Genomic DNA, 13,713 nt, shown 5'->3' with positions numbered 1-13,713 from the left:
CAGACTGAAGGTTCATACTGTCTCTCCGTTCCAGGCACGGAAGCTAGGCTGTACCATGGATATCTGTCACTTTCTCCTGGGCCTTTTCCAAGGCTCCTTTTGAAACCAGAGGATCAGAACTGCAGAGAGCACTCACACATCATGGATTTATAACAGCATCTTTCCTGTTCACTTCATCTCCTTTCCTAGGAATGGATGGACTTGCTTTTCTCACACTGCTGAGCGCTTCACAGAACTCAAAATCTATCTCAAGATTTTGTTCCTGAGTGATATTGATGAGCTCAGAGAAGGTCATCTCATATATTTTTAAAATAATAATTTTAATAATTATTTTATTTAAATATATATATAATTCTTCACAGTTGGTAGTGTTCTTTGTAAGCCTGAATAACTGAGTGTTATTACCAGATACCTCACTTTTCACCCCTTTCCTGGGTGATTTATGACAATAATGAGCAAGCACTAGTATGCCCTGCAGGAATCCACCGGATCTGCCCTGTTACAGAACCAATGATATATTTCTACCACTTCCCTTTCACAGTTCAGTAAGTCTATAGATATCTGTGTGGGGATCTTCCCCTTTACTTCAGGTTACTTAGGTTAGTTAACAGCTTTCAAGGCGGGAACTCTACTGAGTACCTTCCGGAAATCCCAGTAGATTCAAGGAGATGGATCTCTCTTGAAAGTATTTGTTCACTTCTTTGAAGATTTCTCATCCATCTGTGATGCAAAGGGAGCAGCCTCATCCCAGCGCACAGTCTGTACGCTGGTGAGGGTGCATCAGAAATGAATGATTGCGATGTTTTCCCTGGGAGAAACAAAATCCCAAATCTGGCAAGTCGCTCTGGTCACAAAGGGTGACACATAGCTTTGTGTCTCCAGCTTGAGAAGTTTCTGAGCTCTCATTGAGACATTCAGTTACTCTACAGATAAGCCTTTCTTATTTTTATTTATTTATTTGTTTGTTTAAGTCATAGATCACATTGCCACTTAGGAAAAATAACTGTCTGTAAACTGCAGAAGATACTTGACCAGTGAAACACATTGTGCTCCTGTTTCCAACCTGGCGGCGCAGTGGCCCTCAGCTGTCATTCCCAAAAACAGGTGCTGTAAATCAATACCTCAGTGGTTATATTTTGCCAGCACCCTGGCAGGAAGGCAGCACAGCCCTCCTCTGAAGAGACCTTAAAGGCGCTTTGTGCGTGCCCCGCTCTGTATGACTGCAGCAGGAGGGATCTGGGATGATGAAGGTCCATTGTGTACTCTTCCTCCTCATCTCCACAGGTAAGGGTGTTCCAGCCATTGCCCTGGAGGGGGGTCAGCTCCTTCCTAAGCGTGCAGGACATGGGCTTTGCTTATACATCGGTGTACAGCACATGTGAGTTCTGGGAGCATGTCCTGCTGATAAGGTTTTGTGAACACACTAAATTGTTTAAACGAGAGCTTTGGAGTGCATTGGTAACAGCTTGGATATTTGCTGTTTCAGACACCAGATATTTTGAAGTGAGAAGTTTTTATGTTCAATTGTTTTCCTCTCTGACATCTTTTTTGCCCTGCTCCCTTTTACTCGAGTGCTACATGTATTTCAAAATGTGTGAAAGGATCCGGTCAACATGGCTTGACATGTCAAATTTCATAACAAGTAATTTCATTAAGCTGTGTGGCTACTGACAAGGAAGAAGAATGTGTTTTACTGAGATAATTGTTTTTAAACAGTCCCTTAAAAGATTAAGTATTTTCTGATCCTAAAAAGTTCTCACTGAATTCAAGCAGTGTAGTAGATTGCTACCAAGCTACACCAGAAGCTAGCAATGTGAAGGATTTTAATTGGATTAATAATGTATAGCAAAATGCTTGACTTAGATACGATGCTCTGATCGTAACTTAAAAATGGAAAGATGGCTCCTGCCCGCCCCAGACCAGCCTCCCGGCAGGAGAAGCAGACAGTGCTTGTCTGTGGCAGAGAGCTTTTCTCAATGGTATCCAAGTATTTTAATCCCATCTCGTGGCAGGATGAGGCCAAGACAGAATCCTTGGCATCTCAGCTCAACTATATAAAAGGATCTGATGAAAAGTCAGTTAAGCAACAAGGGGAAATCCTGGCTTAGGTTGGAGTCAGCAGCAAAATTCCTGTTGACTTCAATGGCCTGGGATTCAAACTGAGAGGGGTGACATCTGCCAAAAATGCTTGCAGCGAGGTCCAACTGTTTTCTGTTCTCTCTGTCTAGCTTTAAGAGGGGGTACAGACACAAAAAAAAAATCCCCAAGCCCCACTTCCATTTGCTTTACTCCCCTGTAACAGTGCAGCAGCTACACTCTGGGCACACGATGTGACGGCTTGTTCTCACAGATTGCTCTGCAACAGGGGATCTGGAAATGGGGTTCCTGTGTTTTTCTGTCAGGTGGGAATCTGAGCTGTCACCCTTTGGGATCATGGTGCCACACACATGCATTGCTAAAGCTGCGCTGAAGCAAAGCTGCTACCTGCCATTTTCATTCGTGATGCTTTTCTTAGAAGGGCTCTTTTGTGTAGCAATGCCAAGTCAAGGTGAGCAGTCTGTGGGCAGAGCTCTCCAAGGACAGGCTGAGACCTTCCCTGAGGAGAGGGAAATATGAGAAGGCATTATGAATGGTTTCCTTTCCTCTTACCACAAGCACAACCTGCACAACTCCCATGGCAGAGAGGAGCTCCTGCTCTGCTTAGACTTCAAACGCAGAGTCTGGATGGTGCTTTCACCTCAGTGACTGAGTGTTGTGGCTGGCCCTATCCTTTAACATTACTATTACAGGCAAGTGGAGAGGACAATATCAGAAACCCCTTATTATAGGTGTTCTCTGCAGCTAACTGCCCAGAAATATTGAATGTAACCACAGCTGTGGGTTGAGAGAGCCTGGAGGATGTTCCTAATGCTCAGTCTGATGTCCATAGACATGGTTGGTTGTTTCTGTTTATCTCGTGGTTATCAGGCTGACCCATAAGATGACCTCCAATCAGACAGGTAGTTACTCCTGTTGGTGGTATTTGCAATGCATGTAACGCACTCCTGAAATGAGGAGTCACATAGAGGACTCGGCATTAACCTAGGGCCAGCAGCTTGCTGTTGACTATTTGCTTCATGCCCACCTCAGTCTGATGGTGCTGTAGCATGTCCCCTGTCCCATCTCATCAATGCCACCCCTTGCTGTTCTGCAGCTGGGCTGGCCCTGTGCTATGAAGACGAGACTCGACTCGTGGAGGACTTGTTCAGAGACTACAACAAGGTGGTGCGCCCAGTGGAGGACCATCGGGATGCCGTCGTTGTCACCGTTGGGCTGCAGCTCATTCAGCTTATTAGTGTGGTGCGATATGAACGTGTGGTGCATGTTGAGCCACTGGCTTGTGTGGTAGTGCCAAACAGTGTCATTTTCTGAGGAAACTATGTTTTGCCTTTAATCCTGATGTTTGCTGCTGCTGTCTTGTTTTCTTTTATTTTTTTTCTAAAGGATGAAGTAAATCAGATTGTAACAACCAATGTACGCCTGAAACAGGTAACTAAATATTGCTAAGTATTTCATTACTATTCCAATTCAAATAAATGCATTGGAGGCAGCCAGGAATGACCTACTCTGTTATACTTTCAGGGGCAGCTTGGACAGGTGGGTCAGCTAGCAGAGCATTTCCTCTTTCGGAGTTCTCAAGAACAAAATGCACTGGCCACTAAGAGCCTTAGGAAAAGCATTTTGCATTTGCACATTCTTCCTCTGATTGTATTTCAAACAGTTGACTTTTGGTATATTTATTTTGGGTTAAGATAAGTTTCTTGAACCAGTATTTAAATTAGTGTTAAAAAATCAGCCGGGAGTCCCAGTAGCATATGTTTATCTACATGTCCCAAAGCAAAGGAGGTGCATGTTTCTAGGAAATATCAAATCTACCCCCAGTAGTGCTGGAAGAGGCTCTCAGTGGCTGAAATCCTCCCTCTTTAGCAATGGACAGACGTCAACCTCAAGTGGAATCCGGATGACTACGGCGGCGTGAAAAAAATCCGCATCCCCTCAGACGATATCTGGAGGCCAGACCTTGTTCTGTACAACAAGTAAGTGGTGCTGGCTGCCTGGGGAGGGAGCCGTAGCTCTGCCCTCTGCCACCGCTGTGGTGGGGCTTCTGTCCCGTCACATCTGGGCCAGCGGGTAGCATGCCTCAGAGCAAGCTTCTCCAGGAGCGGGCACGATGGCACTGGGGGGACTATGTTAATTATTCTGCCCGTGTTGTTGTTCATGTCCTTTCCCTTTCGCAGTGCAGACGGCGATTTTGCCATTGTTAAATACACCAAAGTCCTTCTGGAGTACACAGGCCTGATCACCTGGACACCACCAGCTATTTTTAAAAGTTATTGTGAAATTATAGTCACACACTTCCCATTTGACCAGCAGAACTGCAGTATGAAGTTGGGAACTTGGACGTACGATGGTACAGTGGTGATTATTAACCCAGTAAGCAAGGATTTCATAATTGGAAAAAGCAGTAAAGATCTGGATATGTTTTTAGGGGAATCTCAGGTTTAGAATGGAATATAACCTTGTTTTGACTGGAAAAAAAAAAAAAAACCTGAACAGGCACTACCTGTAAAATATAAAAGCTCTATTTGTAGGTCTAGCACAAGATTGCCTAGTTTGGCTTCTAAAATTCTGCATACACATAACTCCTGTACCCTAGCAGTCTCCTACCTGTCTGTCCTCTTACAGCTTCACACCACTCTTCACGGTGCTGCCTGTTTTGCTTCTGTTTGTTTTCTTATTTTTTGGAGGGGAGGTGGCAGGGGTGGGGGGTGATTTTTCTCTGTTCATGGCTTCCATGCCCAAGGACTTTTCCCTGTCTCCTCAGGTATGTCTCCCATCTTCAAGTATTTCATCAGTCTACTTTTTAGTCAACTATCCCTGACCATTTCTGTAAAATATTTTGTTAAATGCTGGTAAAGGGTGATATTCTAAGGCAAAATAACAGACAAGAGTGGTTTGCTCACAAAATGCATTAAGTGCTCAAGTTATTGGAAAACCTGTTCCTGAACGACTACCAAATTTTTATTTTGTTCAGAACATCTAATATTAAGAATTTTTACTTTTCTTTTTTTTTTTTTTTTTTTTCTGTCAGGAGAGTGATCGTCCGGATCTGAGTAACTTCATGGAGAGTGGGGAGTGGGTGATGAAGGACTACCGCGGCTGGAAGCACTGGGTTTACTACACTTGCTGCCCTGACACCCCCTACCTGGACATCACCTACCACTTCCTCATGCAGCGCCTGCCTCTCTACTTCATCATGAATGTCATCATTCCCTGCCTGCTCTTCTCCTTTTTAACTGGGCTAGTTTTTTACCTACCCACAGATTCAGGTATGCAAATTCATTCGTTCTACTCCCATAGAAATTGCTCTTCTAACAAGTTTCTAAGAAATTCTGCGTATTTGAAATCACCAGCCAACTTGAAGGGCAGCACTTACTGAAACTGGACATTTCAGCTCAAAATAATGGCTCTAGACATTCTGCAAATAAAGGGAAAGCTCTGAATGCTGAAACTATTGATATAAATAAACCGGGCTGATTTCTGATGGAAATCACGGCTTAAGGCTCCAGTTAACTTCTGCAAAACAAAGATTTGGCTAGCTGATTTTTGTTTTACTGCAGGTTAGTATGTCATGCAGCAAGTGAGCACACGGGATAAGTGAAGCCCTTCTGCACCGTGTTGGAGCAGAGAGCTTGTTACCTGTTCACATATGTTACCTTGTGTGATGCAAAGAGCAATCCTGGCCTCTTCTGGCCTTTTTTGTCCCTGCTGAGCAGCTCTTGCTCCTTGCAACGATTTCCTCAGCTTCATTTGTTTTATCTTGTGCCAGCTTTTTATACTGCTTGATTTCATTAAGCCCCTTCTATGAAATACTTGATGGTTGTTGTTTTTTTTGGTGGAAAACTTTCTAGAAAGTTGAACTTTACAGGAAAAAAAAATTACAAAAAATGTATGAATCATGTTTTGAGGTTTGGTTTTGACATGCTGTATACTGGAAGATCTCAAAGAGCAACTGACCTCTGGTGTCAGATGTGATTTTTGTCTGCCCACTCAGCCCAGCATGAGCCTGCCAGAGAGGGAGGCAAGCAAACCCCCAGGAGGCTGTGGAGCAAGCGCTAATCACGTGCATTTATTTCACCATTCGAGATGCACAGCCCACGAAGCGCTCCTGGCAAGTAAGCTTTCCATATCCATCACCCACACCTCAGCACAGTCACACGTGGCGATTCCTGCCTTAATGCTGGAGCTGATGCTACGTTAGGCTCTCAGGTTTGGCCAGCTTAGTTACTGCTTTGGATGCTGGCAGAGACGATAGCACTCCAGATGCACATGCATATACTTGTGTGGATAGCCATCATCCACAGCCTATCTTCCCAAATACTCTCCGTACTGAATGACAGGAGCATCAATGGCTTTTTTTTTTTTTTTTCTTCTTCTGGCAGGTGAGAAAATGACTCTCAGCATCTCTGTCCTGCTGTCTTTGACTGTGTTCCTTCTGGTTATTGTGGAGCTGATTCCCTCCACCTCCAGTGCAGTGCCTCTGATAGGCAAATACATGTTGTTTACAATGGTGTTTGTCATTGCTTCCATCATCATCACGGTCATCGTCATCAACACCCACCACCGCTCCCCAAGCACGCACACCATGCCGCACTGGGTCAGGAAGGTGAGCTCTATGGCTTTACACGTTTCCTGGTTTCCACTGAGCACCCCATATTTTATTGGCAGGTCTTCTAATAAAAGTCAACAAGAATTGGGGAAGTAAATGCATCACATTAAATCTCCCTAGGCATAAGGGCCTGTGTTTACTACTTAGCTGTGCATAAAGTCAGCAAGGCTGCTAAAGTGCTCCTTTAAGTAACAAAATTGTCCACTGGGGTAGAGTCTTGCAGGGAACAGATGAGGCAAAACATGGGCAGCTGAAGGTACAGGGAAAAGAAAATGTCCAGGTGGACTCATATTACATTTCCTGGACTAATTCTCCATCTGAGAAGCACTGCTGCCTGCCAGTGGCCAAGTTTGCCAGCCTGCACGAGAGCAGAGCACAAAGGCCATTGGGAATACCTGCGTTCAGCATCCCATTTTGCAAAAGAGAGTTTAGCAAAAGCATGATCTTCTCTGTACTTTTCCAGTAAATACAGTTGCTCTGCAGTCCTTGGGAAGCAAGGAGATCCTTGCACAGTAGTCTAAATGGTAACCAAAAGATGCAGAAAAAAATTGGATGCCTGTCATGGCAAATTCTTTGCCAGGGAGATAGTACCCGAGAGGATCCATTCAGTTATTCTTGCCCTTTTTAAGCCTGCCTGGGTTCATATTAAACCATGACATGAATAGGATATTGTTCTGTGTATTCCTAATTATACTTTTAAGGCTACAGCTTACTTCAGATTCACTCTGCAGCACAAACAATCCCTGCAGAGGGGAGATTTCCACAGGCAGACACTGCATGTGCTTAAAATTGTTCTGGCAGCAAGCCTCTATTACTCCAAAGGAAATTATTATAAACCTTATGTGCCTGTATAACAAACATTTGTAACAGCAAAGTCAAACATAAGTAACCAAAAGAGATCCTTTGTAGTCCATTCTTTAAGCCAGATTCATAAGCAATATGTTCGAAACTAGATGAGATGGACAGAGCTCTGTCAGTTCACAGGAGCTGAGGGTCTGCTCTGGGATATCACACCCCCTTCCTGTGTAGATGTTGGCTGTGTGGCAGGGGGAAGTGGTTTCCAGAAAGCGCGTGACAGGCCTGTGGGTGACTCCGTCTGCCCCGGTACATAAGACTGACAAAAGCCCCAGTGTGACTGAGGCGCAGACTGCGACATACTCCGAGAGGGAATCTGTAGCTGATCCAGCACGGGAAGCGATGTGGGGCCGGAGAGGCTTGCCTTTGTTCAGCACGCAGCTGCATCTGTAACACAGCCCCACAGACCAGCAACTGTCGTCTTCTCTCTCTTTGTTCTCAGATCTTTATTGACACAATCCCAAACATCATGTTTTTCTCTACAATGAAACGACCATCCAGGGACAAACAAGACAAAAATATTTTTGCAGAAGATATTGATATTTCTGAAATTTCTGGGAAGCCAGGTTCTGTGCCTGTCAACTTCTACTCCCCACTTACCAGAAATCCAGATGTGAAAAATGCTATAGAGGGAATCAAATACATTGCAGAAACGATGAAAGCGGACCAAGAAGCCAGTAATGTAAGGCATTTTTTTGTGCATGATTCATTTCTTGCTTTCAAACTGCAACTTTTTTTTGGCAAAAATATCCCCACCTCACAGAAACACTCCAAGCTTTGGTTTGGCTTTAGCAGGGGACAGTCTTCTCCCCTTGATGCAGTCAACAAGGAGTGACAGATAACTGTTGCAGATGGCAAGTTAATCTTGCCCCCCTGCCCCCTCCCCCCGCCCAAAAAAAAAGTGTCAGTGCTAAGATTTTCTAAGAGCAGTATGTGAAACCATAGAGATGGAGACTCTGTGAGTAGCAAAGCCGTTTCAAGAACTACAAGCAAGTTCCGAAACACATTCCTCCTGTCTCTCACTTGGGCAACTTCCCCTTGGAGTAAGCAAGCTCCCGTCACTTTTGAAAAGCCAGGAAGGAAGCCAAACTCCAAAAGGCCAGTATTTTTATCTGAGAAACGTTAAATGTAGCTTAGAAATGATAATTCCAATTTTGATAAGGTTTTGTTTTATTCCTGAATGCTGCAAGTAGTCCCTGTAAGTGAAGCACATCATGAGCTACTCTGATTACTGACTTTTTCCACATTGCAAGCCAAAGGAAGGATAAATGTGTGTAGAGTCACATATGGCAGTGCTCCCCAGGAAAACCTAGCTCTGCCTCCTTTCTAGCACATTCAGTGCAATTAACCCTCTCTTTTATTTCAGTTATCACAGCTCACGCAGCTTTTGCATGTGTAATTTCATTCTGGTACCTCACCTTTTCAAATGATCCTAGACCTTTCCTGTTGAGTTGCAGGTTAGCCTGAAGATGAGGAGAGTTCTCTGGGAAAATAATTTGGCCATGCTCTTGAAAAGGAGGTGCCTCCTTCCCATGGGCAGGATTTACACCACGGTGTTTGTTCCTGTGACCAAATTCCTGGAGCATGTGGAATGGCTCTGTCTGTAGTCTCACGTTCCCCATGCCTCTCTGCAGATAAAGTGTTACCTTCAGCAGTGCCGGCGCGGCTTCAGCATCTCTGGGCTTTGCTTCCTCCTAGGCTTATAAGGAAGGTCTTCAGGTTACTGGCAAGCGCTCGCTTCGGAAGTGGAGCTCAGCTGCTTGTGTCATCAGGGCACTACTGATACCACTTGCAGGGGGTTTCAGAAGCCAAGTTCCCCAAATAAACTGAAGGTTGTGGCTTCTGAAGGCTGCCACTTCATTGCATTCACTTACGCACTTACGAACCACCTCAGAACAGTATTGATTATCAGTGTCCTCTAGCTAATTTGCAACAGCCTCTTCTTCTTGTGGGGCAACTGAGGCAAAAGTAGAGTGTGTCTTAGGCCAGTATGTGTCATTTCATAACACAGAGTTACAGGGTGGAAATCCTGAGCCCTGCTGCACTTAGCACCTCACACTCTGCTTGCTCTGACAGTGCTGGGTTCTCACAAAAGCATCCACTGAAAATGCAGTTGCAGAGCAAGTGGTTCATGGTATCTCACAACTGGAAAAAGGCTAAGGGAGCTATGGAGAAGGTTTTCACAGACCTTGGAGTGTAGACTAGGCATGGCAAGCAGGGACTAGAGCTAAATTAACAACAATACGTTAGGTATCATAAGAGAATGAAAAAGCAATAGAAAAACAAAAGCCAGTTGGGTCAAAGTTTTGCTTTCAATGTTTTAAACTCTTTCAAAAGCAAACATTTTACTAAAAATTAAGCTTTTCAAAATTTCTTTTAAATTAAACTATTCACCAAATTGCCAAGGTTTCTAAACAGTTCAGTCTTGAAACTTGTATTTCTAGGTAGCTTAGGCTTTCTCAACCACTGATGTGCTTTTGAAAGAAAATTAGTACTTTTTGCGTAATAATAGTGGAACTTAAGGAACAGCCTTTCCCTTGTTCAAGACAGGAAATTACAAGAATGCTTGTAACAAACATGGCTCTGCAGAGATTTTACCATCTCCTTTCCTTCTTTCCCAGGCTGCAGAAGAGTGGAAGTTTGTTGCGATGGTGGTCGATCATCTTCTCCTTGGCATATTTATGCTAGTTTGTATTATAGGAACATTAGCTGTATTTGCTGGTCGCCTTATTGAATTAAATCAGCAAGGATGAACATCAACTGGAAACTATTTCCTACCCTGGTCAACATCTGAAAGCATCTTAACCATCAAAACCTGGCCAGCCTCCGAAGTTTCACAGACAGGAATCAGTTCCTGCTGGGGAAGAGCAGGGATAATAAAACGTAGGGCTCCATACTTAGCACACTTCTGCGCTGCTGCTCAGTGGCATTTCATTGCCAAAAAAGAAACACTTGTGTTAGTGATAGACTGAATGGCTGTCAGCCAGGTTTTGGTCCATTTTACCATTTATTAAAAATGTTAATGTATTAATAAGACTGCCTGACTTTGTAACCCACAGATCCAATTCCAGTGAAATCAATAGCAGTGTAATAAGCTCTAGCTGAGCTGTAAATCTGTATCCAACTTTAGCATTGAAGCTGGTTTCCATATCTGCTCTGTGGCTTTTGTATTGGCAGAATCCCAAATGACTCCTGTCGTAACACTAGATGTAACGAGCAGAAATATCTCAAACTCCATGCTTAAGCATTTGATTTTCATACACAAGTCTGAACTGACTGTCTGTCATATGTGACACTACCTGTAGCAACTCTTTATGCTGAGAAGAGGAAGGACTGTTCCTTACTGTGGGAAGGATCCAGCCTCAGGCAGTTGAGTCCCACAGGTATTTTTTGCTATCAAGTCCCATGATAAAGGACTTGTAGAAGAGGACTTCTTTTGCCCAATTTTATCATCAAGCCCTGCTCTGTGACCATCAGGCATCCCAGTAACTATGTTGCTGTTGCTGCCCTCTTATTTTTACTTGCTAATACTCATTATAAGAATTATATGTGTATTAATGCTCAGGATTTTCAACTGTCAACAGAGCCATTCTGCAATTGCATCCTCAGGGGAAAGGATGGTATCCATAGGATAACCTCTGTACTCAGTCTACTCTGCTCCGAGAAGGCTGATTTCCACTTTCCATTTTGAGTGATTACTAATGTTGGGGCCAGCTTCAAATTTGGGGGTGCTCAGTATGACACAATTATCTCTGTTCCCTGAAAACTGCCCCCTGCCCTGCTGAAATAGATCATGAGCGCTAAAGTCAGACACAGCATCGCAAAGATCATTCTTAGGGAAAGTGTGGATCTCAGTTTTACGTACGTATGACAAACCGACAGGCTATCTCCTCCGAGCAACGCAAATAATTACCCAAACTTTATCCAAATATTGAGCAGCAGCTCACTCTAGTGGCTGAAACGAAGTAGTGCCGCTTTTGGCCAGAGCCCTTTGGGTTTTAGCAAATATTCAGCATAAGCAACAAGCCTATGTGTGTTTCAATAATGCAGTGTGGAAACAGTAGCAATACAGTCCCCTTTTTCTCAAAAAAAAAAAAAAAAAAAAAAAAAAAGGAAAGGTGGGGCACCTGATACAAGTTACTTATCTTTCCCAGCTGGTTGTCCAAGCCAACAGGACTACTTTGCTAACAGCTGTAAATCACTTGCTGTGAGTTTAATAAAATAACTTGTATTATGTTAATGCTCTATGGGAATGTGTCACGTCTGCAGAGGACAGGCATCTGAAACGCTGAAAATCAGCACTTGTGCAATACTTCCATCATTGCGTAGTCCTTGCTGGACAATGTTTTGTTGAGCTGCAGTCCTAAGCAAAGCAAACAGTTTGTCTGGGGCAAGCGATCACTTGTAACACTCTGCTCAGCTCTTACGGTTTAGATGATCGTAATCTTTGCCTCCCTGGATGATCATTAACCCCGTAAACGATGTACACTGGGCGAAACCTCTGCTGACGGATGGAGTGCTTGCTGCAGCTCTGTTTATCTTCAATGTAAGTTCTCAGCTTTCAGCCCTTGGAGAGAGTCACGCAGCTCCCCGCCTCAGGATGAGCTAAGCTGCAGCATAATGATGCTTGGGACTTAATTTGGGAGGCAGTGATTGGCACTAAAACTGACAGAACAATCCTCTTAAAGGAGCATGAGGTTGAATCTTGGCATTAAAAATAAACATCAACTGGTGAGCATCCACAGTATCTTTGTTCAGCTTCCTCAAGGCAGATCTGGGTCTTGGCCTCCAAATTCCACCTACTTGTGTGCCTGGGTGCGTGCACGCACACATGCATGCCTGCTTGCTCGCTTCTCCAGTTCCAACTCTCTTCATACACAGTTAACTACAGTGTTGCAGTGTTTTCCTTCCACTTCCTCCGAAAAAAAAAATTGAAATAGTTTATTTGAAAATTCGTATTTGCGATACTTTGATCTGTTTTAGAGGCACAGCAAATCTGCTTTCCTATCGCTCTGAGTCTTGATTAACTACTTGCGTCTCAAAAGATGTGACATCAGGCAAAAATAAATGCTAACAACTTCCCTTCTTAGGTTGCAGAATCCTGGCATTGTACTCTGACTTTCCAAACAGATGGTCCTCCAAACATCAATAAGCAGACTTCAGAAGACAGTTCATCTGCATCTTTTTTTTTTTTTGCTTTGCTTTGAATACTCAGACTGTCCCAGTCGTCTTTATTCTCTGCTCCTAGCTCACCTTTGTGATATATTTTCCTTACATATCACTAACATCCCCTGTTACCAGTATCCATCTACTGAAAGAGAGTACCCTTACCTACATACAGACTATTTCTTCTCATCTTCTGCTGTCTTTTTAGCATGTCAGCACATCTGTACACTTGCTAAAGTAGTAGCTTTGGAGGTCGTAAATATGCTATCATCTCGATCACTGTCGAAGCTAATTCGCTCTCAATGTACGGTCTAACGAATTCTCATTTACAGCACTGTAGTCTCTCCCTGCAATCTTGACACTAAACTTTCCTCTCCCCTATGTGGGTAGCACCAGCAGCCCCAGGGATAATACTCATGCGACCTGCACATTCATCTCTGCTGCCTGGTTGCCTTCAACACGCAAGTTTTGGCTCTGAGCTTCAACTAACAGCTCTCATGATAAGCAAAACAAGAAACAGGCCTTACACTCATTGTTAAATTTCTCTAATAAGTGTGAAAAATAACGAAATGCAAACACCATGGTGCTGAAGTAAGCAGACCTCATTTAAATGAGGGCAGACCAGGGGCCTCTGGGGGAAAAGGTGTCACTTTGACAGCGATGGTACACTGAGCAGCTGACTTGTCCCTCTTTTAGCTGCCATCCTCTTGCTATTAAAGCTGCTTTTGTTCACTTTGACCTTACTGATAACACCCTGTTTCCCTATTTATGTCCTTAACAGAACAGATCTCTGGAACATCTCCATCTTCTTCCATCTGATTCACTTTACAATTTCTAAACAATTTGGCAATTAACTTTCCCCTTCCCATCCCTTCAGCTGACCTTCAGCTACTTTCTACTGTGCCATGGATATTTAATTCTCAGAGATGCAGTCATCGCAAACCTCTTTCCCCTACAGCACTTGCGCTTTTCAGGAGACCTCA

General features: G+C 43.7%; 1 protein-coding gene across 1 annotated transcript; it reads left to right on the top strand.

The window, feature by feature from the left end:
• Window positions 1-1,175: 1,175 nt before the first annotated feature.
• CHRNA1 (cholinergic receptor nicotinic alpha 1 subunit) lies at window positions 1,176-10,733 on the top strand. Its single transcript, XM_010117586.2, has 9 exons — window positions 1,176-1,284; window positions 3,194-3,339; window positions 3,484-3,528; window positions 3,967-4,076; window positions 4,278-4,473; window positions 5,132-5,369; window positions 6,483-6,706; window positions 8,007-8,246; window positions 10,186-10,733. Exons 1-9 carry the CDS (start codon window positions 1,242-1,244, stop codon window positions 10,315-10,317), a joined length of 1,374 nt encoding a protein of 457 aa, XP_010115888.2. The 5' UTR covers window positions 1,176-1,241; the 3' UTR covers window positions 10,318-10,733.
• Window positions 10,734-13,713: the final 2,980 nt, after the last annotated feature.

Source organism: Chlamydotis macqueenii, chromosome 6 (genome assembly GCF_036417535.1).
Source record: "Chlamydotis macqueenii isolate bChlMac1 chromosome 6, bChlMac1.mat, whole genome shotgun sequence".
In the NCBI taxonomy this organism is placed as follows: Eukaryota; Metazoa; Chordata; class Aves; order Otidiformes; family Otididae; genus Chlamydotis; species Chlamydotis macqueenii.
Note: the sequence above shows the minus strand (reverse complement) of the source record. Positions and strands in the feature narration are given on the sequence as shown.